We start from the raw sequence: 23,283 nt of genomic DNA, 5'->3' as shown, positions 1-23,283 counted from the left end.
CACTCGCTGCGCGTTCGCTGGGCGTGGGCCCCCACTTGCCTGCCACTGCCGACACAACATCGTATGGCGACGAGGATGGGATTCCCGCTGTTCTGGTGTCTAGATAGGGGAGGTGTGATGACCGGCCAGGAAAACCTGACCCCCGTTCGCGTGAATGCCGTGGGGCGGCGCTGTTGTCAGGGGCGCAGTCAGCACGCGCGGCCGTCCGCTGCGTGTTTAGAGGGAATGCTGTAGTGGAAACGCATTTGACTGAGTTTTAGAAATTTTAGCTAATACTGCAGTCCCTTAGACATCGCAAAGGTGGTATTGCGCTACGGTTATCATGCGGTTTTCGAATACGGGGTAACACAACCGAGTTTTCTGCTGGCAGAAAGCGAGCACGCAATTTAGAAATTCCATATTAAAGCCACTAAATCAGCGGGGAGCTTATCTATCGTAGAATGCTGTTTGCACGATTTATATGCAATCGTATTCTTTCTTCTCCGAGGTCAACGCGATAACTGCTAGGATCCCCCGGAATGTTCATTTTCGCCACCCGTTTTTTTTTTTTAGTTGTGGGCGCGTTATTACGTACGAAAGCGTTTAAGTTCGTTTACACCTGCCAAATCAGCATTAAACCATGACATACCTTGTAGTGCAACGTCCTGGAGTCATTTCATTCTCACTGCAATTCAAAAACCAGATAAACAAAAGCAACATGTTTCTGGAGGAGCAAACTATATTGCATACAGCAGAATGTACTTCCAATTCTGCTGCTTGTTTCACATCAGGCAAGGCTTCGTTCTTTTGCTTTTTTCTCATCCATTTCCTGGTTAAGGCTCTTCAAATGAAAGTGGATTCTGGTAAGGCAGAAAAACCTGACCACCGATTCTCTAAGTGCCAGGCAATGCTCCACACAACCAATTTGTGGCACATTTGTACTCGCTTTCTTGAGTATGCTGAAGGCAGCTTTAGAATGCAGACGCGTTCTGCTAAATTCATGAGTTAGCCTGCTTTCAAGAGCTTGAATCAGACGATACAATGACTCCGACGGGTAGAGAAGCCCACCCAAGTCCCACTCTTTGGAGGCATCAGCTGGGAGTTCTTTTGGGACACAGTCCCTCGGCACAAGGCAGGCATCCCTGCATGCTGCACAGCTAGTTGAGAGCACACGCGTCCTGGCCACGTAGCCTGCAATGTAGTATACCAAGCGAGCATCGCTTCGTTTTTCAACATAGTCCACATGGTCCACGACCACTTCAACAGCCTCCATGGGTAATACATCATCTTGTTTCTGATTTTCCAGGAGTGCCTCTTCCGCAGAAAGAAGGGAATCCAGAAGTCCTGGCGACACGCTTCCACCTCTAGGGCTCTTTGCAAAACTGTAAAAGCTCAAGCACCTGCAAATGTTGAAATTACAGGAAGCTGTTCAGCAAAATTATTTTTACAGCCAAAGATATACAAGTACCTGATGATAAGGATGAACTGAGCCGGGGTGGGGTGATCATTTGCACCACTTGCCTGCCGTACTATCCCAAACGAGCGCTCAAGGCAGTCTTGGCTCAGGTGCGACGTCATCAGGTATCTGAAGCCGACCTTTTTGGTTAAGTACTTCAGGAGGGCCTTTGTGGAATGTATTGAAACACGTAGCGGTTTGTCGGCCCTTGGAATGGCATGCGCCCACTTCAAAAACAGTTCTTGGCAAGTCGGCGCACGGAAAAGGGACACTTTTTCCGAACAAGATTTATAACCGGAATCGCACCATGGCACGAAGCACCACCTCTGAGTTTTTTTCTTTGAAGTTGAAGGCATCTTCGTCAGCCCACAGCAGTTATAAATAAGCAGCACACGCAACAATCTGCAGCAAAACACACCGTGAACATCCGGGGCCCAGGCGCTGTCTAGCCGGACTCGCTGCCTTCTCTGCGCAGTCTCCGCGGAAATGCACACGGCGCCCCGGGCCGCAGCGCTCTGTATTGCCCTAGCGGCAGTCACACGCAAGGGGATCACCCCTCTCTATGGGAAGGGCGCCGCGGTCATCACACCTCCCCTATCTAGACACCCTACCGCTGTGGTTCCGACCGAAGCCCCGCGAAACCAACGAGCTTCGTAAGTGAAGCGTCCCTTCCTGTGTCTGCACGGCACGCAAACGCTGCTGACGCACTTCGCGTCGCGAGGCTTCCGAGCCTAGGCCTTCCCGACCCCTTTGTTCCTTGCCCCATTCCCGCTGCGAGCTCCGGCTTGTCTCCTGCACGCTACCTGGCATGGCTTCATTTACGGCGAACCTTCCCATTTTTCTTGAATTGCCCGGGCCACTGTTAATTCCATGGTATCGATGGAAAAAAATTTTTCAGGCCCACCTCGAAGCGGCCGGCGGTGGCGACTGGACGGACACGCGACGAGTGTCCGCGCTCGTCAACGCTCTCGAGCGTGAGGGACAATGAAAGTACTTTGCAGATGAGGAGCAGGAAGCAGCAAGGCAGTTAACCGGCGCAGCATCAGCGTCAAGCGAAGCAGCAAGGCAGTCGACCGGCGCAGTGTCAACGTCAAGTGATGCGGTCCCGCCAGCGTCAGAGTTCCAGAAGCTCTTGCAACGGCTTGACCGGCTGTTCGCCGCGTCAACAAATGTTCTGGCAGAGAGGCACGAATTCACCAGTTGAAGGCAGTTCGAGGGAGAAATATTCCTGGAATTCGTGACCGCACTGAAGGAGAAGGCAGTACAGTGCAACTTCGGCACAACCTACAATGAGCGCGTCCGAGACCAAATAATACATGGGGTAGCGAACGTCAGCGTTCGCGAAAAGTTATTAGCTCATGGCGAAACCCTGTCCCTGGACAAGGCAGAAGAAATTGGACGCTCTTTAGAAGCCTTGCATCGAGCGAACCGCGCGTTCGGCTCCGAAAATGTACGAAGAATTCAGGCATCTCAACATGGCGTTCTGTCGAGGGGCCACGATGACAGACTTCTTTTGGGAAGCTGCCAAGATGGCCAACTTCTTCCAAGAAGCCGCCAAGATGACCGACTTTTTCCGAGAGGCCGCCAAGATGACCGACTTCTTCTGAGAGGCCGCCAAGAGGGCCGACTTCTTCAGAGAGACGGCCAAGAGGGCCGACTTATTCCGAGAGGCTGCCAAGAGGGCCGACTTCTTCCGAGAAGCCGCCAAGAGGGCCGACTTCTTCCGAGAAGCCGCCAAGATGGTCGACATTTCGCACATGGCTCCTCCGGGAACCGTGGTGCACGCGATCGGTGTGGCAGCAGGAACCATATCGCGTCTTACAGGAATTGTCCAGCAAGAAATCGGCGATGCAACGCTTGCCGCACATTGGGCCATTTCGCTTTGGTATGTAGAAAGACCCGAAGAGCGGTGCAACACGTCTCTTCCGCAGAGACGCTGTCTTCGTCAACTTCCGCAGGGCAGCTGTCCGCGTCTGTCTTGACGGTAAGCGCTTTCGAAACTAAAAAAGATTTGAAAGTTCCGGTCGTAGTTAACGGCGTTTCCATGCGACTGCTGATGGATACGGGAGCGTCTGTGTCATTCATGACGGCCGAAGATTTAAGAAATCACTTTGGTCGACACCACAGGCTGTCACAAACAACAGTGGACTTCAGAAATTTCTCCAAGCAACGCATCGAAATTCAAGGCCTGTTTCAAGCCACTGGCCAGTTTTTCCAAAGATCATGCTCCGTCACGTTCCACGTAACGACTACAGGAACATCAGTGCTGGGTTTAGACGCCATCCAACGCTTGGGCATACAGATCGACAGTACGTCGCTGACATGTCACTTACCATCGCTTCCTTCAGTACAGAGCCCCACAGGTGTGCCTCAGGGTTTTGATCACCTCTTCAGTGACGAGTTGGGTCTCGTCAACAACTTTGTGCACCGAATTCATCGGCAGCAAGATGCAAAACCAGTATCTTCAAAGTTGCACCGACTACCCCTGGCTCTCCGTGACCAGGTACGACGTCGACAATTGCAACGTCTCGAGGACTGCGACGTCATCGAGCGCGTCGAGGCTTCTGAGTGGGTGTCTCCACTCGTTGTGGTGCGCGAGAAGGATGGAATCATGCGGCTCTATGTAGATCTACGGGAACAGGACAGTCTTGTGTCTAAAGTTCAAGAAAGGGTCTTGCAGAAACAGTGGCAGACTAAACAGTACGTAGACAAACGTAGAGGTGCTCAGGCAACTCGTATCAAGGTGCGAGGCACTGTCAGAATAAGATTTACCAGGAAAGGATTTTTTAAGTACAGCAAACCTCGTACAGTTAAAGCCCAGATAGGACCATCTATTTTAGTACTCAGTGATGGGAAGACGTGGCATGTGTCTAAGTTAACCCTAGTGATGAAGGATCCAGCAGGTAGTACACTGTGTACAAGTGATAAAGACTTTTTGTACTCATATTCAAATCTGGATAGTCATTCCGATGACTCGTCTGTAGTGACAGCGTCTTCTCATAGTCATAAGCTTCAGTTAAGTAGTCCATCTGACTGTATCACTTCCGAGTTTACACAGTCAGCAGTCGTCTCTGATTCCGTGGCGGAATCGGTAGTCTCCCAGGACTTATTGGCACGTTGAGAGGAGCTTCCTGGGCAACCCTCTCTAGCTTTGAGCGACAACCACATTTAATTGTCCAACCAGGGGAAGGGAAATAGTAGTGGGACGACTGGGTCTTCGAAGTCGACCGATACGGGTCGCAACCCCCAAAGTTCTTCTGAGGTACGCACACGTCCTCATCGTGACAAAAAACGGCCTCTGTGGCTCGATGATTATGTTTCTTGAATGTAGAGCATATTGCAGTCTTCGAAATGCCACGGCTAGGGGCCTCGCTGTGACATTTAGGAGACAGTTCACGTTTCGTTCACACAGGTATAAAATGTGTTCCTTTTTGCGGTGCAGTGAGTCTTGTGCAGTGTTCCTTGTCGGATTTTGTTTTGACTGACTGGCTGTGTTTTGGTGCCCAAGACTGGTGCGCGTGTGTGTGAACTTGGGCGGCGACGGACTGAATTTGTCCTCGGATTTAAGTGCGCGTCTTGTGTGCGTGTTTCACTGTATGCTTACTTTGTTTCCAGGGGGGGATGATGTGGTACAGTGTCGCCCCCTGCGAGATCTTCGTGTTATCATACATTTATGTTTCGTAGTAGTCTAGCTAGATGGCGCACCCCCCTTCTGTCATATGACGAGCTTGGACCACTCAGGAGGTGCCATCTGGCGTGTAGAGTCTTTTTTGGTAATAAACAGCCGCTAGCCGGCTCAGTCCTTGTCCGGTTTTCATCAGGAGCACTTGGCTCCGTGTCTCCCTCTCTGCGTCGGGAACTCGCCGCGCGTTCGCCGGGCGCGGCCCCCGCTTGCCTGCCACTGCCGACACAACAAAGTGCAAGTCCACGATCAACTTGTACATGGCGATCGAGATGCTACAGGCTGCTTGGATGGCTGTACTGACAAGCACGATCGCCAATTGCTTTTGGCATGCCTCATTTCGTGTCAGCAGCGGCGGTTACAGTGAAGATCTCTGTGCTGCGCCAATAAGAGTGCCGCGGGCGACCAAGCCCTAGCATCGTGGGACGCTCTCCTTGACGCCTTCTGCACATACGCCAGTGCCGACGCTGACGCAGTGATGGCGGAAGAGCTAACGGAAGCATCAATTTTGCGCGCAGTGACGGGGGTGCCCAATGACGACAGTGACGAATATGTCGACGACAGCCCGGAGCCTAATATTGGCGAACCCTACTTACCGACTCCTACAAAAGCGCTGGATGCGGCCGACCTGCTGCATTGCTTCTTCGGCGCTCATGATGACGGCGAAGAAGGATTCAAAATAGTGGCTGCAGCTGAAAAAGCCATCATTCACCTGAAGAAGACGCGGCAAAAATTTATCAAAGGCTTTCTTTCTGCGAAGTGAGCCGCCAGCTGGTGCGCTGTTGATCGATCAGTGATGAGCCTATGGCGTGAATAAAGTAGCAATTCCTTGCTGTCCTTTTTTTTTCACTTGTTGTTTTTCCGTGCGATGGCCATTTTCTTTTTCGCATCGCGGGCTGCTGTGAGATTTGGTGGTGGAGTACATCCTCTCTTGCTTGCTAATTATGGATAGAAATGGATAGTGGCAATAACGAAGTAATGGTTATAACTAAGTAATTACGACCACCCCTTCAACTTCGTTATAACAAGGTTTTACTGTATTTCTCGTCTTTCCCACTGCTGAGCACCGCCATCTTGGCAGTAAAACACACTGTGGGGCTAGTTGGTGCATAGCTTTTAAAAGATGAAGTGCCAACAATGACAGCACACTAAGAAGAAACAAAGACAGGACAAGGCGCTACTTGCAACTGCTTATTGAAGTCAAAGGCGGCTGATTATACAGTCATGGGGAGAGTGGGAAGACAAAAAAGGGAACATTGTTTATGTGAATGCACATGGGCAACAATACTGAAGATGTTTATGAAGGCAATCACGATTAATCAAGACAGCACCTTGTCCTGTTTTTGTTTCTTCTTAGTGTGCTGTCACTGTTGGCACTTCACCTTTTGAAAGCCATCTTGGTATCGTTTGAAAGCTCAAAGTTCCGTTTTTCAGTTCCCCACATCTTCGCCGACAATGGCTGCATAGAAAAAGTGCAAACGTAAAACAATCAGGGGCCGGTCTGGCGAAGCTCACGATGCACGCGGCACTCCTATGGGCTCAGTGCACTAACCCGTTGAGAGGAGCCTTCCGATTGGCTGTTGCTATGGCAATTAGGCCTAACAGATGAGCTTGTCTCCTAGGCCTGGCAGTGGGTTGCTTCGAAAACCGCTGATACATAGTTTCTTTATTCATCGTATTACAAACATAAGCGGCAAATCCACCTTCTCCAAAAAAAAAAGAAACAAATGTTTTAAACCGAACACGTGTCCATGAAAAGCGAAAACTGAAGCGCAAGCCGTCTTTGCTTCCTATGGCAAGAAAGAGGAGGCGGTTATCCCAAGGTTCAGACAATCCGACAAGATAGCGCCGCAGATAAATCACTGCGTCACACAATCTCATATCGCATCGGCAATAACGCAGCAGCGAAGCTAACCATGGCCCGCTATCCCCGCGTGTAGGTTTACTTTGGAGACCACAGATGATGTGCCGATGCCTATACCCGTGCCTCTCTCATGTACGCGGGTTCATGCTGGTGCATTCCAGATTCTGTTAGGAGCCTATACGTGCGCCTGATGTCTACATCAGCGGAAGGATTTTGCATTTTTAATTTACAGTTGAATTCACTTATAACAATATTCAGGTGCCACGAAAATTCTATGTTTATAACCGATAGTTTTTATGACCAGGTTGCATGAAAAAATCAAAATAGGGGTATGGCAGAGCTGTTGTGAGAAAACTATAATGGCGGGGAGGCCAGTGCCCTTCCCCACCACCCTCCTCCATCCGGCTGCTGATTGTGTTCACTAGGTAACTGCTTCCTGGGCGCTCCTCCTATCGCGTTGAACAAGCCGCAGCGTTCGGTGTTAAAGAACGGCACTGCTATAACAACTGCAAAGAGGTGTCACGGGTGGCAAGAGATATGCAAGTACTGTACCACCGGGGCATCGCTTTGGTGGCCCCAAAAGGGGCCTTTTAAAAATTGTGAGAACGCTGTCGCGGCAGCCAGTCGGCTTGAGACATCCAGAAGAAATGGTGAGGTGAAATAATCACAAGCATCTTGATACGTACTTCACACTGGCTAGCACGAGAAAACTGTACAGTGCTCACGGAATGAAACGCGACAATTTAGGGCTAAGTAATGCGCATACTTTCGTTTCCACCGGCTGTAGTTCGTGTCACAACGACGTAATTTCGGTGCGTACACTTACATCGGAGTCCTCGTCACCTTGGGTGACCAAATTCCTTGCGACATGACATGGTGCTCTCGCGTACTTTGCACGCAAGCAGGGTTTTACGAAATGCTCCGTGTCGCGTTTCCTTCTGTGAGCACTGCACGTCCCACAGCCTTGCATGCTTTACGCGAAGCTTGCTAACATTCTTCTCCAAGGCATCCAGGTGCTCCACATTGTGCAGCGGAAGGTTCCTCGTGAAAATGAAACGCAGGAGTGAGTGAATCATCTGCCACGCCTCCTGTGAAGACAACGTTGAGGCAGCCTGCCCTACCGCATCATCCCTGCCGTCGTCACCGTCGCCATCTGATGCAAGCATGTTCGCGATGATCGCATCACTGCTACCGTCGTCGCTGTCGCTATCTGGTGCAAACGCATTCGCGACAAATGCATCATCACGTCATCACTGCCGTTGCCCCGTCGATATCTGATCCAAGCACATTCATGACAATTGCATCATTGCTGCTGTTGTCGCAGTCACTATCTGATGCAACCAAATTAGCGAAGATCGCATCATTGCATCATCGTTGCCGTTGTTGCATCGCTTTCTGATGCAAGCGCGTTTGCACCGATCGCATCATCGCTGCCGTCGCTATCTGATGCAAGCACGGTTGTGACGATCACCTCATCGGTTAGAAGCACTTAGTTTCCAAATCTACAGCCGTGCACGTTTTTTTCACCGTCAACGTCGTACATTGCCTACATTGCGGATGATCAGCGGGCAGATAGGCTATGTTCCGTTTCGGCGGTGAGAAGCCGCGTGGCCAGGAATGATTGTGACGCGAACAATGAAGACCAACGAGAGTGACTAAACTGTTTGCAGATCGCTGAATGAGTAGCCAGCAAGCAACATGCAAGGAACCCAGGCCCCGAACACTCTCAAGTTCAACAAATGGCCACAGAGGACGAAAAAAATCGACCGCGCGGCGCTGCTAACGAAACAGGCATAGTACACCAATGAAAAAGGTTCCCCCGTGAGCGCATTATCTCCCGCTAGAGGCGCCGTAGTAAGTGCAATTGCAACCTACAATCTTTCTTCAACAATAAACGAAGCATTATTACATGACAAAGAGTACAAAATTGTCATTCCTAATTTTACATTGTACTCTTTAGTACCAAATTTGTCGTTTTTTTACCATTTTAAACGCAAAATGGCGTTCAGCATCATCGACCTCCCACGTGACCTCTGGCCTAGATTTAAAATTTTTACCAGTACATTCACGTGCACGGCAGGTACAGATTCTTTGGTTCGTACATCGGTTGGTTATTTTGTGCTAAACCCAGTTTATTGCTCTTCGATATCTCGCGTTATTTAACTTGGGGTGTAAGCCCGAAAGCTACGTTTCAGTTGTGAGCCATGTGGAACACATCTGCATCGAAATGGGAAGTCGGGTCCTGCTGTGACTGGGGACAGCAATACCGGTGAGTGGTTTAACATCGCTGCTTCAATCGCTATGTAATATACTAATATGAATAATATAATAATATGAACTAGATGCTGCATTACATATGGGCAGTCAGGACCCTCCGTAGCTGTTTCCGAAATAAGCTTACAGTTACGAGGCCATCATTATACACACATTCACGAAAGAGAAAGCGATATCGGAACACGCGTCACATTTTTCATCTCGTCGTAGCCATAGCCATGGGTGACTAAGTAGCCTTATCAATATATATATATTTTTTCGAGTCCGCCGGCAACTTCTTTCATTCACAGAACTGACTAATCCTTTGATAAATTGAAGCTAAAGTACTGAATTTAATGTATTAAACAGTTGCACGCATGATAAGTCACCCATGTTTCGTACCTGTTGGTTCCAAATGTTCTTGCTTTTCAGTTTGGTTTACCTCAGGACATTTATTTTTGCAGTAGTGACGCGGTGCATCACATTCATGCAGAAAATGCATCATTTCTAATAGCTTCATGTCTTTCATCTATTTGCTTGTGAAACCAGCAGTGTGATCTTTTCTAGAATATAAGCGAGTGCACAAATGTTCTCATTTGTGATCTTAATAATATTTAAGCTGTTGGCATGCATTGTAGTTAGGCAGACATCAATTTTACGGAGAGTAACTATATTTATTTACCATGCTGCTTAAGAACCCTAGAACAAACAGTGTACATTTGCATGTGTTCTTATGTCGCAAACCATTACAATGTATATGTCACACCTTTTCGCGTGTTATATTGCAAAATTGTGCTTATTCCACTTTTAATGCAGTCAAAATTTCTGTTCCAGGCATGCAGTAATGAGGACGGCACCAGTATAAAGCAACAAACACCAAGCACTAAACAGAAGCTGCTGCCTGCTACAACAAGGTCATTGTGTGGACTTTGCCTGCTACTAAAAGGCAAACAACACCTCGTTAAGAAATAAATATGCTTGATCTATGCTGTATTGGCTTGCTGCTGCTGCGAGCAAATTATGCTTGTGGGCCTTCATCGGCAGTAATGTGGCGTGAACGGAGACCAGCGCACGTGACTACATCGTCCGAAGTGTATGAAGTTGATAGCCACATAGGTGGAATGGCTTGCAAAAGTGGCTGCAAAATGGTGATGCCCATATTGAGAATGTGGGGCACTAAGTATACACATTAGCGGCCCCTGAAAGAACAAAAAGAAACGTGCAGGTTCGAAAGGATGTAACGCTAAAATGCCAGGTAGTCCATGCCCGCTGTGTTGGTTGCAGCAGCAGATGCCTTGCGTCACCTGATTGCTTCGCAATGCAAGTTACGGCAACTGTCGATGCAAACAGGTGGTGCACTGCCCAATTAGCTTGCGCTACTGATTGTCGCTTGTTACCAGATCGGCATGTGCGACGACGAAAGTGAGCAGTTTATAAGCTCGCGTTAATGGTTTCAGCGCATCTCAACATGCAAATTTTATTTCTGCTCTTGTACAAGAAGGTGCACTGCTTTCCTTCTGCCAACAAAGTCGCTCGTCCTGTTCACTCACTTGTGGCTTGTTTGTATGGGTGTCAGTAGAGGCTCTTTAGTCTCCTGGCGATCAAAACGCGGCAGCTGAGACATGCCGCAAAGCCAACAAGGCGAGCACGGCACGTACCCAGCGTACGCCACCGGTAAAAAGCGGCTATATGAAATATTGCACAAAAAAAAAAAAAGGCATTTACGCTTTCTGTTTAAGTAGCGCCTTCTGTCGGGCCCCTGCTGATTTCCATGCGTTGCCGCTTCTTATTTTTGAACACGGAGGAAGGCCCTGACGTCACTATATTTGTGAAGCTAAAGTGAAGCCGGAAGCTGGCGTTCTTCATGACGTTGCTCCGCCTATCGGGCCAGCTTTCCTCTCTTGTTTACATCTCTCGCGAAACCACGCCGCGCGGTGCACAACCAGGCTGCTCGGACACGCGCGCTCCGTAGCAATACTAAACAATCGTTAGCATGTTAGCATGATTCCGCCAAAGAAGCCAAAATTTCCCGTGGATATTCCTTCGTCTGTTGCCATTGCTGTGGCGCGGTACATTGCCTACAGCTTTGCATGCGCGTTCATTTTACGAACTTTAGTTCCTCATGTCCCACCTGGCCACAGCAACATCTGGTAGAGCACAGTCCAGATAACGCAGCGCAAAAAATCACGGAGACCAACGCAAACCCGCCCGCACGGCACCTTTGCCACGGTACGAAACCTACGGAGCAACACGTGTGAGCACACCGAACCATAACAAAGCTGCCATTGTAGCCCAAAAGACGTGGCCGCTACAGCAAATGAAAAAAAAAATTTAAAAAGAATGAGCAAAGAAAAGAGAACCCACTACATCATTTCCTCCACACTTTTCTCCTAGCGCGCAGAGGGGGTAGGGCCTCTCCTCAGTTTCCTTCCTCCATGTTTTCGAACCACTGTGGAAGGTACAGTTTCCCTTCTCTAAAGTTGGTTCTTTATTCTAGGAGGAACCTGCAAACAGCGCAGTTGGTGCGGTCCACTCGTGTTTCAGAGGGTGGGGTGGCGTAGAGCTGTAGGCGCAGCTCATTTGTGTTCGGAGGGGGGAAGGGTGACGGGAGAGAGGCACACGAGGATGACTAGAAAAAAAGCATGTGGTGCCTGTTGGAGCAGTGGCCCATCGTGCAGTGGCTCGAATTGCTTTTCTTTTTTCTTTTCAAGAATTTCGCATTTTACTACGGTTCAGGTCGAACACCCAGCAGCCAAACTTCATCGTTATAACCAATAATGCGACGTCGGGACATTGTATTAAGCAGGTTATTTCACCATAAAAAATATACAAAAGTTGACGGTGGAGCAGCTTCTCACTGTTATAACCGATATATTGTTAAAACCGGTACCGTTATAAGTGGGTTTGACTGTATATTGTAATTATTATTATCCGGTTTTGAAGCTTAAAATTTATATTTTCCCTGTTTTTTTTTTTCTAGTCTATTGGTTTGTTTTTCTCAAGTATAGCATTTTTAAAGTCTCAAATGTTGGCATCAGCACTGTGTCCTTTCTACTCATTCAATTATCGTCATTCTCTTTTTCCCCCTGAATGCAGGCGAGTCAGAGAGTGCACAAAAACTATGATATAGTGTCTTAGGCACGGTGTAAGAACAGGTGATCCGATGATGCGGGGGCCACAAGGGAGAAACGCATCTCATTAATGGTCGTGTTTCACGTCTGTACTGCCACACGGCAGCACACGCAAGGAGGCTGAAAAGGCGGGAAATTTGGAAGGGTAAATAGTTATAACTGCACATAAAATGCGTTGAAAGAAATAAAAACAAATTTATTTAGGCGCATCTTTTATTCATTATAATCATCCAAGTTCCTCAGGCGCCGTAATAGACAATAATGTCTCCAACATTGAGGTCGTGCTCCATGTTCTAGCAGACGGCGTTTGACAAAGCCTGGCAGCACTCGCGGAAAAGCAGTGTGGGCAGACAATCTCTTTTTTTTTGCCATGTTTGCTTTACCGTGAGCAATCAGTCATCCTTGTCCTCGGTAGACGCTTAATAATGGAAATAATGAAAAGGGACGAATAAGCAGAATTGCAAAAGAGGCAAGAAGAGAGATTTGTCGTTTGAGCGGCGACGTTGCCTGGCGGAGACGGATCGAACCAGTATATGGGCAAAAAGTGTTTCGTTACAAACTGCAAGAATGAATATGACCCGTGCAAAGACTATCGATGTTGAGTGTCCCTAAAGAGAAGAGTTGACTGCAAGCATGGCGAGCTGCCATACAGCGTGAAGACTGTGTCCCGCATCAAGGAGACTATTGTGCGAAAAGCACTTCGACCCAGTGTATGTGACAAAAACATGGACGATAGTGCACAGTGGAGTTGTTTTAGCCAGCACGACCCGAAGAGCTTCTCTAGCTAGAGAGGCTGTGCTGAGTAATTTTCCTGCTTCTTCACACTTCACTTTCAAAGAACGGTGTTCCGTGACAACTGAGGCTTGCGGAGCACTTCCGAAAGAAGGAGCAATAGGCAGAAAATACATATAAAAAGGAAGAAAAAGAAAGCAAAATGTAGTAAATCACAGGTTACAGGAGTTAGCAACTGATTTGGCAATAGAAGGTGGCCAGAACCAGATCAGCACTGCCAACACAAGAACGATGAAGAATGATGAAGAATGCCACAGGGATATCTCTATCCTACCTCGATGAACTTCCTTTCTCTTGGGTTGCAAGTTGATTCCATATTGGTTTTCTGTTGCTTCGTGAATATTGAATAACAAAAAAAAAAAAAACGATCGGCGCCTTCTGTCCTGAACATTTTAGTAAGGAGCATGATTCCACTGAACGCTATAAATGCATGAAAGGCGTGGCATGGTTCATAAGAAGCAAGCAGCCTCTGCATTGGTGCTTTAAGAGCTTCACTATTCACGGAGCCTGTATGTAAAATGCACAATATTTAATTTTCGTTTGAGTATACACAACAATGATGGTACAGACCACTGCATTATGCAAAAGCGCCTATACACACGCAGGAGAACATCGTACAACAAAAATGCAGACTGCGAGCACTGCGTTTAGCAAAATATACGTTTTTGATTTAAAAATGCAGCACGCGTTACAGCCATGTCAACTAACTCTATAGACGACCGCACGCCAAGTTTCATCCTAGACGCCAGCGCTCGTTTCTCCCCTGGCGGCGCGATTTCATCTCCAACGGGTGTAGGTTTCCGTCGCCGCTTCCCTCCACGGTCGCGCCCGCGTTCAGTTCGCGCTGCGCGCGAAACGTCTCTTGTTTGCGACGGCGCCTCTTCGGATGACCGGAAATTATTATTGTGTTTTTAACTGTCACGACAGCAATGTAAACATGAAAAGGTTGATGCCACCAGTGAAATTCTGCCGATTCACAAGAAAATGGTACGAAAGAAGCAGACGACAGACATGGATTACTGCGGTGCGCCGAGCGAAGTAGACATCTGGCAAACGAAGCGAGCTCGTTCACTGATCACTTCTGAGTGTATGACGGTTTCTATATGTAACCCACGTGAAATTAGTAATTACTCGGTACATAATCCTTTTATTCATATAAAAACTTTAAGTTCAACGAGCGCTTGTCCTGTCTTCTTTCTGGTGTTTCGTTTGTGTGTGCGCTGTCTAAGAATGGAAACCACGTCTGTTGTATGCGCTAGCAGTGGCCGAAGTTCACGCGTGCCCAGAAATTGAATATGTGCATGATGCATTGAACATGACCGGAGTTCATTCCCGCTTCACCACTGCACCGATCGATCGGGTTACTGGACGATACACACCCGCGTCTTGGTCGCGCCGGCATTGCTGAAGCAGGAATGATTAATAATACTTTCAACTTCCGTCTCTTGAGTACTGTTAAAAAATGACCAAGCTGTCTACATTGCTGCCTCCAATCCATATTGTAGAGGACGTACTAGTTAAAGTTGTGTGCGCATGTCGTACTTGTGCTATGCCGCGATATATCTTGTTTATTTCCGCACAGTGTCGATAGAAGTCCGTTGTCGCCATCAGAGACAACACGGATTTGTAGCAAACATAATGTGAGAAACTGCAAAAATGACTTTAGCTCGTAGGTGCCGTATGTATGTGCCGCATCGTATGTGCTGACGATTTTTCCGGCGGCACATACGATGTCGTTTCCAATTACCTGCTCAGCGTCCCTTACATGGTTAAGCAGACGCTGCCCTTTCGCCGCATTGCAGCCATAAAAATAATCGTCAAGCGTGCCGATCTTCTTAAAGGCAAATATAGCGTGTGCAGTTTGTTTCACACTAAGGGGAAAACTCGGAACGTATTGCGCCGCGATGCGGCAAGCAATGGAGTCGTGCGGCGGCAGCAGCTCGAGCAGGCGCACACGCTTGAGGGGCAGTGTCGTGATCTGCGTCTTCTGCTACGGCGGCGCGCGCTGGCCGCATTTTCGCGAAGCGTGGTACTGTCAGGGGCAGTGCACCGATTTCATCAGTACTGCGGGAACTGAGCTGATATTCTTTACTAAACGTTGTGCGTCGCCACACTCTGATCCTTCATTGGCGATAATGGAGTTCCACAAACTTCTTTTGACAACATGGTTCATTTGTTCTTTCGAAAGGCCGGAGTACTGAGCGTGTGCACGTATATTTCTTCACTGTGTGTGCTACTGTAATGCGCAGCAAGAAAACGCACCAAGATATGCGCGCAAAGTGCTCAGTCTTTGTTTGACTCGAAAGGAAAACAAAGCACTCAACAATGGGAGTCGAACACGGTGAAACAAACGGACACGATTAAATGAACGTTTTAGGTTCAGACAATGAGCTGGAAGTGATTTTTCTCGACAATCATTCGCTACACCAGACAGACCCTGCCCGCCGGTGGGGAATTGGACACGTCACGCTCGGAACTTCAGTTAGTATCTCGTCATGTCCCCAGCGGCAGCGATGACAGCACTCATCCTGGAAGGCACTGAAGTGTATAATAACTTGATCAGGGATGTGTTCATTCGCTGCACGTCTCAGTCGCTGACGATGGTGGATCGAAGCCTATTTTCGGGCGACTGATAGAGGGGATGTTGCGCCAGCGATACTTTCAACGAGCCCCAGACATCTTAAATGATGTTGGCGCCCGGGGATTGAGGCGGCCGCTCCAAGAGAGTGACTGCGCGCTCTTCTAGCAGTTCTTGCACAGCACGAGCAGTGTGGATCGGCGTCCTATCGCGTTAGAATATATAGTCGCCTTCCAGAAACGGGCCGTCAAGAATGTATGGAATCAGTACGTCGTCTATGACTGCCATGCAGTGATGAACTTACATTCGAGGTGTATCAGTGGGCGTCGCGCAACGCTTAGCAAAGAATACCGGCTCATTTCACGCAGTAACGATGTGATCGGCGCTCTGCACCTGACAGTAGAACGTTTCTCAACAATGCGGCCAGCGCGCGCCGCCGTAGCAGACGACGCCGTTCAAGATCCCGCCCCTCGAGCATCTGCGCGAGCTGCTGCCGCCGCCTGACTCAAGCGCTCGCCGCATCGCGATGCAATGCGCTTCGGGTTTCCCCTAAATGTGAAACAGGCTGTACACCGCCCTTCGAAGGAAATGTCCACGCGCACACACCGCGCGCGGCGCGAAACGTGCCCAAACACGCCCAGTGCAGGAGGCAATCAAGGCGGCGCGTACGAGAGATGGGAGAGGGGTACCACCCGCTAATAGAATTTTGCTTCGCATGCGGCGCTCTCAACGCCGGCGCAGCAGCGCCGCTCTCGGTGCCGTTCTTGTCTATAAGCTTTCGAGAAATTAGTACAGTAGCCTCAATATGAGAGCGCTAACACTTACACACACTCTTAAAAATTCAGGCTGAAACGCGTGCGCTCAGGGCATGTCAGCCTCCAGTGCCCGGCTTCCTAACCAGCCTCCTAGCCACGTGCACCACCTCGCGGCTCCCCAACATTAGTGAGACACGCTGCGCGCGGCCGTCAGATCACCTGTTCTCACACCATGGTCTTAGGACACTGAAATATTTTGAAATCCTGTAGAAATCACCAACGAGAATTCACATTTGTAAAGCTACATGCAACTTTAGGATTTCGTAACTTTTGCTAAATTACAGATCATCATCATCATCAGCCTGGTTACGCCCACTGCAGGGCAAAGGCCTCTCCCATACTTCTCGAACTACCCCGGTCATGTACTAATTGTGGCCACGTTGTCCCTGCAAACTTATTTATCTCACCTAACTTTTTGCCGCCCCCTGATATGCTTCCCTTCCCTTGGAATCCAGTTCGTAACCCTTAATGACCATCGGTTATCTTCCCTCCTCATTACATGTCCTGCCCATGCCCATTTCTTTTTCTTGATTTCAACTAAGATGTCATTAACTCGCGTTTGTTCCCTCACCCAATCTGCTCTTTTCTTATCCCTTAATGTTACACCTATCATTTCTCTTCCCATAGCTCATTGCGTCGTCCTCAATTTAAGCAAAACCCTTTTCGTAAGCCTCCAGGTTTCTGCCCCGTACGTGAGTACTGGTAAGACACAGCTGTTATACCCTTTTCTCTTGAGGGATAATGGCAACCTACTGTTCATGATCCGAGAATGCCTGCCAAACGCACCCCAGCCCATTCTTATTCTTTTGATTATTTCAGCCTCATGATCCGGATCCACAGTCACTACCTGTCCTAAGTAGATGTATTGCCTTACCACTTCTAGTGCCTCGCTACCTATCGTAAACTGTTGTTCTCTTCCGAGACTGTTAAACATTACTTTAGTTTTCTGCAGATTTATTTTTAGACCCACCCTTCTGCTTTGCCTCTCCAGGTCAGCGAGCATGCATTGCAATTGGTCCCCTGAGTTACTAAGCAAAGCAATATCATCAGGAAATTGCAAGTTACTAAGGTATTCTCCATTAACTTTTATCCCCAATTCTTCCCAATCCGGGTCTCTGAATACCTCCTCTGAATTACACATACAAACATCTAAGTACTAACTTGCAGTATTTGAACGTCCAGGACCACACCTGCTTACTTTTAGCTATCCTGTTGTGGCACATTTTTTGCAAGTAACATGCCAAAATTTTAACACAAGAAAAACTGCAACTACTTTGTTTTATTGACTTTAGAAAAAAATTAATTCGCATATTTGTAAGCAGCACACAAGATTAGATGTGTCCTGAAGGTTTCGTGTTTTAAGAGCATTGCATGAATACAAAACCAACCAATATTGAGGCTGGTGTTCGGTTGTTTGCCTTATGAAAGGTTTGATAAAAATTTTCCTGAATCGATTTCAGTAAATTTGGTGTTCTTGTGCTCAGCAACACCTGGGTAAGATGCTAGAGCTGCCATATGTTCAATAGACAAAAGAGGTAGTGGCAGTAAAACTTTAAATGCAATTTTTTCAAATTTCTTTTTTTCGTGAAGTGCTTTTGCCTTAAGGATGTTTTCATAATGTTTGCATTAACTGATTTCAGTGAACTAGGTATCATATTTTTGAGTGATATCATAACTACACCCTAAAAATTTTAAAATTAAATTATGGGGTTTTACGTGCCAAAACACCTTTCTGATTATGAGGCATGCCGTAGTGGAGGATTCCGGAAATTTTAACTACCTGGGGTTTTTAACGTGCACCTAAATGTAGGTACATGGCTGTTTTCACATTTCGCCCCTATCAAAATGTGGCCGCCGTGGCCGGGATTCAATCCCGCGACCTCATGCTCAGCAGCCCAAAACCATAGCCACTGAGCAACCAAGGCGGGTACAGCTACACCCTAAAGCTTTCCGTTGTTTTTTCTTAAAGCTTATTATTTAGATCAAATGTAGGCTAATTACTGCCACACTGTTTTTTCTTCCCAACTTTGGTATTTATTTGTGATAACCACAATTACTTTATTGTTGTTTGCTTAGCTTTAGGATGTGCAGTGGGCCTTTGGAAATGTCTGCATTTTCTTAAACACACTTTATTTTAATGAGAAATTACTAGAAAGGCCCGTAAGAAATGACCCAATTAGGACTATTGTATCCTGTCATATCTTTTCTTCCAAGTGAGATACTGGAAATCTAAATACCTATCAGCATTCTACAATATATCTGCACACAAAAGTTGAGCAAAATGTGTTGAAAAAAAAAAAAAAGATTTCATGACCCTCATCTCTCCTTAATCAGTCAATCTCACTTTGTTCTTACCTGTTCCAGTTCCTGTAGAACAGTTACGAGACGAGCACGTGCAGCATCAGTCTTCTGCCTTTGCCTCTGGAAGTCTGGCCCTTTTTCCATCTGTGATTGCAGTTGCGAAAAATTTGTGAAGGGCAAAGTTTTTCTGAACAGATGTGAACAAGCAAAACACAAAATGCAACATTCCCATATGCAATTTAAGGCACCCTCAATATGACCATCTATGGAATGATCTTCAGCCCCCTTAATATGTATTTTGATGAGAGGGGAAGGGTTCACACATCAATGGGTCTTTTTTCCTTGGCCCCTTTGATATGACTATTCTGCTATATTGACTGGTACATTCAACAATTTTGCAATTGAGATGCATTACAAAAGAAATGCAAGCCAGCGACACGGCCTACTAAGATCACCAGCTATCGCTGGGATAAAAAAAAATGAAAAGCTCACGCTGTCAAAATTTGCACAACACCTGCACCAGCAAATAAAATATGTGGCAGCCAGTACAAGCACTTCCCATTTGTGGCAGCAGTAATGAATCATGGCACCAGTTTTTCTTTTCGCTTCTTTTCTTTTAGTTTTGCGTGGTAAAATACGATGCTGTGGCTATATGAAGCTCTGGTTTCTCCTTTCCATGGCAGTACAGTACCAAGATGGTGCCACTGGGTCAATGGAAAGCTGCGTACCCACAGTGCCTGATAGAATTTCCCAATTGGGATTTTCATATGGTTTTTGTTGGCAGCATACTAAGAATTTGAATTTTTCTCCACTTCAACTTAGATTGCTTTCTAATATTTCCTATGTGACAAAAGAACACTTAAAAATCACAAAAAAATAATAAAAAAAGAATGTAGGTTTGATAAGTCGACAACTCTGATTGCGAAGTTCCCCTCAAAGGGGTGTACGGCTAATAAGAGCGGTGGGAGGCATACCCCTCGTCGCCCATCGTGGGGAGGAGTCTGAGCAGCCTAACTTTCATATTGTACACTGTGGGGAGCACGCGCCTATCTTCCACCGCACCGTCGCGTCGAGAGCCGGCATAGACAGGAGAGAGGCGCACTATGCCCTCTTCCGATTCTCCCTAGCTCTCGGGACGCGCACCCTTCCTCGCCAACTCGCTGGCAGTTAGCTGATGGGTGAGGAGGACATTCCCCTCGCCCAGGTAAGAAGGTACGAAACTGCGCGACAGAGACAGAGGGAGACCTTCTGTCTCTGAGGCCGGACCCTTATCCTGCCGGACTGGAGTACCTGCCGCAACCCGTGGGTGACCACGTTTGCCTGACTATCCCGGGCAACGAGGCCGGCCTATTTATTACAATTACAGAGAGGACGTCCCTCTGCCAGTGTTCTTTATTGCCGGTAGCAATAAACGTTCTTACAGTTGACGCCACTGGTTGCCTTATTCGTTCAAACCCGACATAGCCGCGATTCCCGCGCTACGGGTTGGGGAGTAACACAAAGCGACTGCGTGGGGCTAGATCCGGAGCTCGCCTTCAGCCCTAGCCGCACGCAGAGTGGAACCCCCACAACACTCCTTATTACTTTTTTTGTCATTGACGATTAATTGTACGCCTTTGTTTTTCAATGCTTCCCAGTGCTTTTGCAAGTCTACTCCCCTTGACTAATGTCGTTATGCACTTTGTACCAGGTGTTTCTGTGTGTGCAGGTGAGCTCAAATGATATGCTTCACTGCATTATGAACTATTTTATTAGAGTATTTTACTTATAAATTTAGTTTTCTATATTAATTGATAACATTACACTTACAAAAATTTACACTGTTTCCATATGTTTTTCACTCATTGTTACTAAGTATACTTTTCATGTTTTGCCCTCATTACTCTATGCCCCACTTGGATTCCGTAAGATATTTTAAAATGAATTACTTATTTATTAACACTCAGCTCTTTTGTTAAAAGAAACAAACAAGCAAACAAAAGGGTAGATGAAATTTTGATTTCTTGAAAATTCCAATTCTAGCAAAACAACTTCTTGGGTCGAAATAAAAACTGAAAAAGGTATGCTGAATTTTTTTTATATAGGAATTAAGAATGCTGAACCGTACATATGAAAAACATTGTACCTGCATACACAAGTACACACACAGGAAGACAAAAAAGAACAGTTTTCTGTTTCTTCAAAAGCCTCAAAACAAAGACATACCTATTATTTTCAGACAGGTAGGCCTATACCAACAAAAAGGGGGTGTGTACAGGTGCATGCATCAGACTTGCATTAATTTGACACTGACGGGACTGACAAAACTGATAGAATTATCTGGCAGGTTGAACTAAAGAAGAGGCAGAAAAAAATGCGAAAGCATAACACTGACTTATTCGGCATATCATTTCAAATCGGGACCCTCGGTTAACCCCCATTTTTTCCAATTTATTTGGCAGTATTTCCCAAATTTTGACACACCTGAATGGGACGTGCACCTAATTTTTATGGGTTGAAAGTAGAAAACTAATGTAGAAATGACATTAGAGCTTCTGAAAAAAAAAAAAAAAAAAACACATGCCCAGTCTTTTCGAAAAAAAAAAAAGTAGCGCAGCTTTGATTTTACCACACAGAAAAAACAAAAAAATTAGCAAACTTTACCTTGAATAAATGGAAATTTATTTACACTTAGGCTACGTTCCCACTTAGGAAACGGCAAGTGGGTGGAAAGGCCAAAGCAGGCGGAAAACCTTTTCTGCGCATGTCCAAGATGTTTACATTTGTTTCACCACTGCAGCGGAAACCACTGCTGCTTTCCCCACCATCTAGTCTGCATATATTGCATCTAGTCTGCATCTAGTCTGCGCGGTGACACTCTTCACTGCACCATTTCAAATGGCATGGTCATTCATTGACCCATCAGTCATTAAAAGCTGTCATTTTGTGCAACTGCTTGTATCATCCTTTCATCTACCATGAAAGAGGAAGAAGACAGTTAAGCAGAACAGCTTTTCACTTTGCCACGCAAAAAAAATTGGCCCAAGACCGACTGGACTCGGCACCTGGTTTTCTGCCCTTTTCGCCACCTAGACAGGTGGATTTTGTCAAGTTTTTGCCGCTTCCGCCTGCTCTGAGACCAAATATGAACGTAGCCTTAATGTCCAGTGATGTCACTCTCAGCACTTTATCACTGCTTAAAGACCACACTATCACATCCTCTGTATGGTACTTTATGCGTTTAATTATCTGCATTTATCAAACTACTCTGCAATGTTTCCAAATGAGATGGTGGTCCACACCAAGGCTAACCACCTTGCTAGTTCATTCTGCAGTGCATGCAATTCTCTGGAACGTAAAAAACACAACTTGCTGCCGCTAGCTCAACATGTAAAATATGTTTTCTTTTATGAGAGTTCGTAATCAAAGACTGAAAGCAGTGTAATGTCATCGTCGTGCTGAAAGTTACTTGAAGCAAGAGCCCCTCTAGTGTTCTTTCACCGCCAGAAGACTCAACAGAATGTTAAGAGACCAATGAAACTTTCTTGCAAACAGAACTAATTTTTTGTAAAACTTTACACATTTGTAAAGTCGTTACACGAGGCAAAATTCATAAACCTTCCCAGAAAATGTGGGGTAGTTGGCAGGTATGCATTTATGCCCTTGTCATAGGGAGTGATTAGAAGTTGTCATGTCTGAAGATATTCAGAACTAGCAAGTACATTTTCTGAACAATCATATTTCACAATAAATGTGAAAAAGAAGTAATGTCTAAAAAATTTAAAGGATAAAGGGAGCAGCCTTCTGAGAGAAATTATAGGCTTCCTTCTGCATGTACTGTAGTATTCACTATTCACTATAAACTGCAACATGCAAGCTGTGGCTGGAGCACTCTTTCGGTCAATCTGGTGGTGCTAGCATGACAATTTCTCAAGAAAAATGTGGAGACGGTTTCACCATTCTAGCAAGGCACCTAGTACTTAACTTTGTGGTATAAGGTAAAATTTTTCACTCTGTTTTTATTCCAAATCTGCCATTCGCCCTTTGTGATAGGCGTAAACACAGATTAAAATAGTTTCACTTTATACGGGCCCTGGCGACATAGATGCCAGCCCGCTGCAGCGCGCACCTCCCCAATATCTAGTTTGTTCGCAACGCCCTCAGCCTACTTTTCGCTGTTTTGCGTCTCGGCTATAGGGAGCACCGTGCCAGTCAGCCTGCTCAACCATATTCAGATACCCTCTAAATACAGCTTCCCTGGCCGTTCCGACACCAGCGCAATGACAGCTGGGAGCTGCTGCGAGTGTGCTGACCACTTGCCGGAAGCATCGAAAAGTCATGTTAGAAATGTGAAAATTACGAAAAACAATGCCGGAGGTGGCCCCGCGCGGTGAGGATTGTGAACGGCTGCACTCCTTTTTGGGAAAAAATCTGCTCGCCGTTTGCGGCCACT

The 23,283-nt window shown here is 46.8% G+C and overlaps 1 protein-coding gene across 6 annotated transcripts in view; it reads right to left on the bottom strand.

Annotated features, from left to right (window-relative positions):
* LOC135907720 (serine/threonine-protein kinase 31-like) overlaps positions 1–23,283 on the bottom strand; it is a 326,396-nt gene that overhangs the window by 113,712 nt on the left and 189,401 nt on the right. For all 6 annotated transcript variants that reach the window (XM_065439440.1, XM_065439441.1, XM_065439442.1 and 3 more), the window contains one exon: positions 18,906–18,995. In XM_065439440.1, the coding sequence (XP_065295512.1) occupies positions 18,906–18,995 (90 nt within the window). The remainder of the gene's footprint in view (positions 1–18,905; positions 18,996–23,283) is intronic.

The sequence above is a fragment of the Dermacentor albipictus genome, chromosome 1 (assembly GCF_038994185.2).
Source record: "Dermacentor albipictus isolate Rhodes 1998 colony chromosome 1, USDA_Dalb.pri_finalv2, whole genome shotgun sequence".
In the NCBI taxonomy this organism is placed as follows: domain Eukaryota; kingdom Metazoa; phylum Arthropoda; class Arachnida; order Ixodida; family Ixodidae; genus Dermacentor; species Dermacentor albipictus.
Note: the sequence above shows the minus strand (reverse complement) of the source record. Positions and strands in the feature narration are given on the sequence as shown.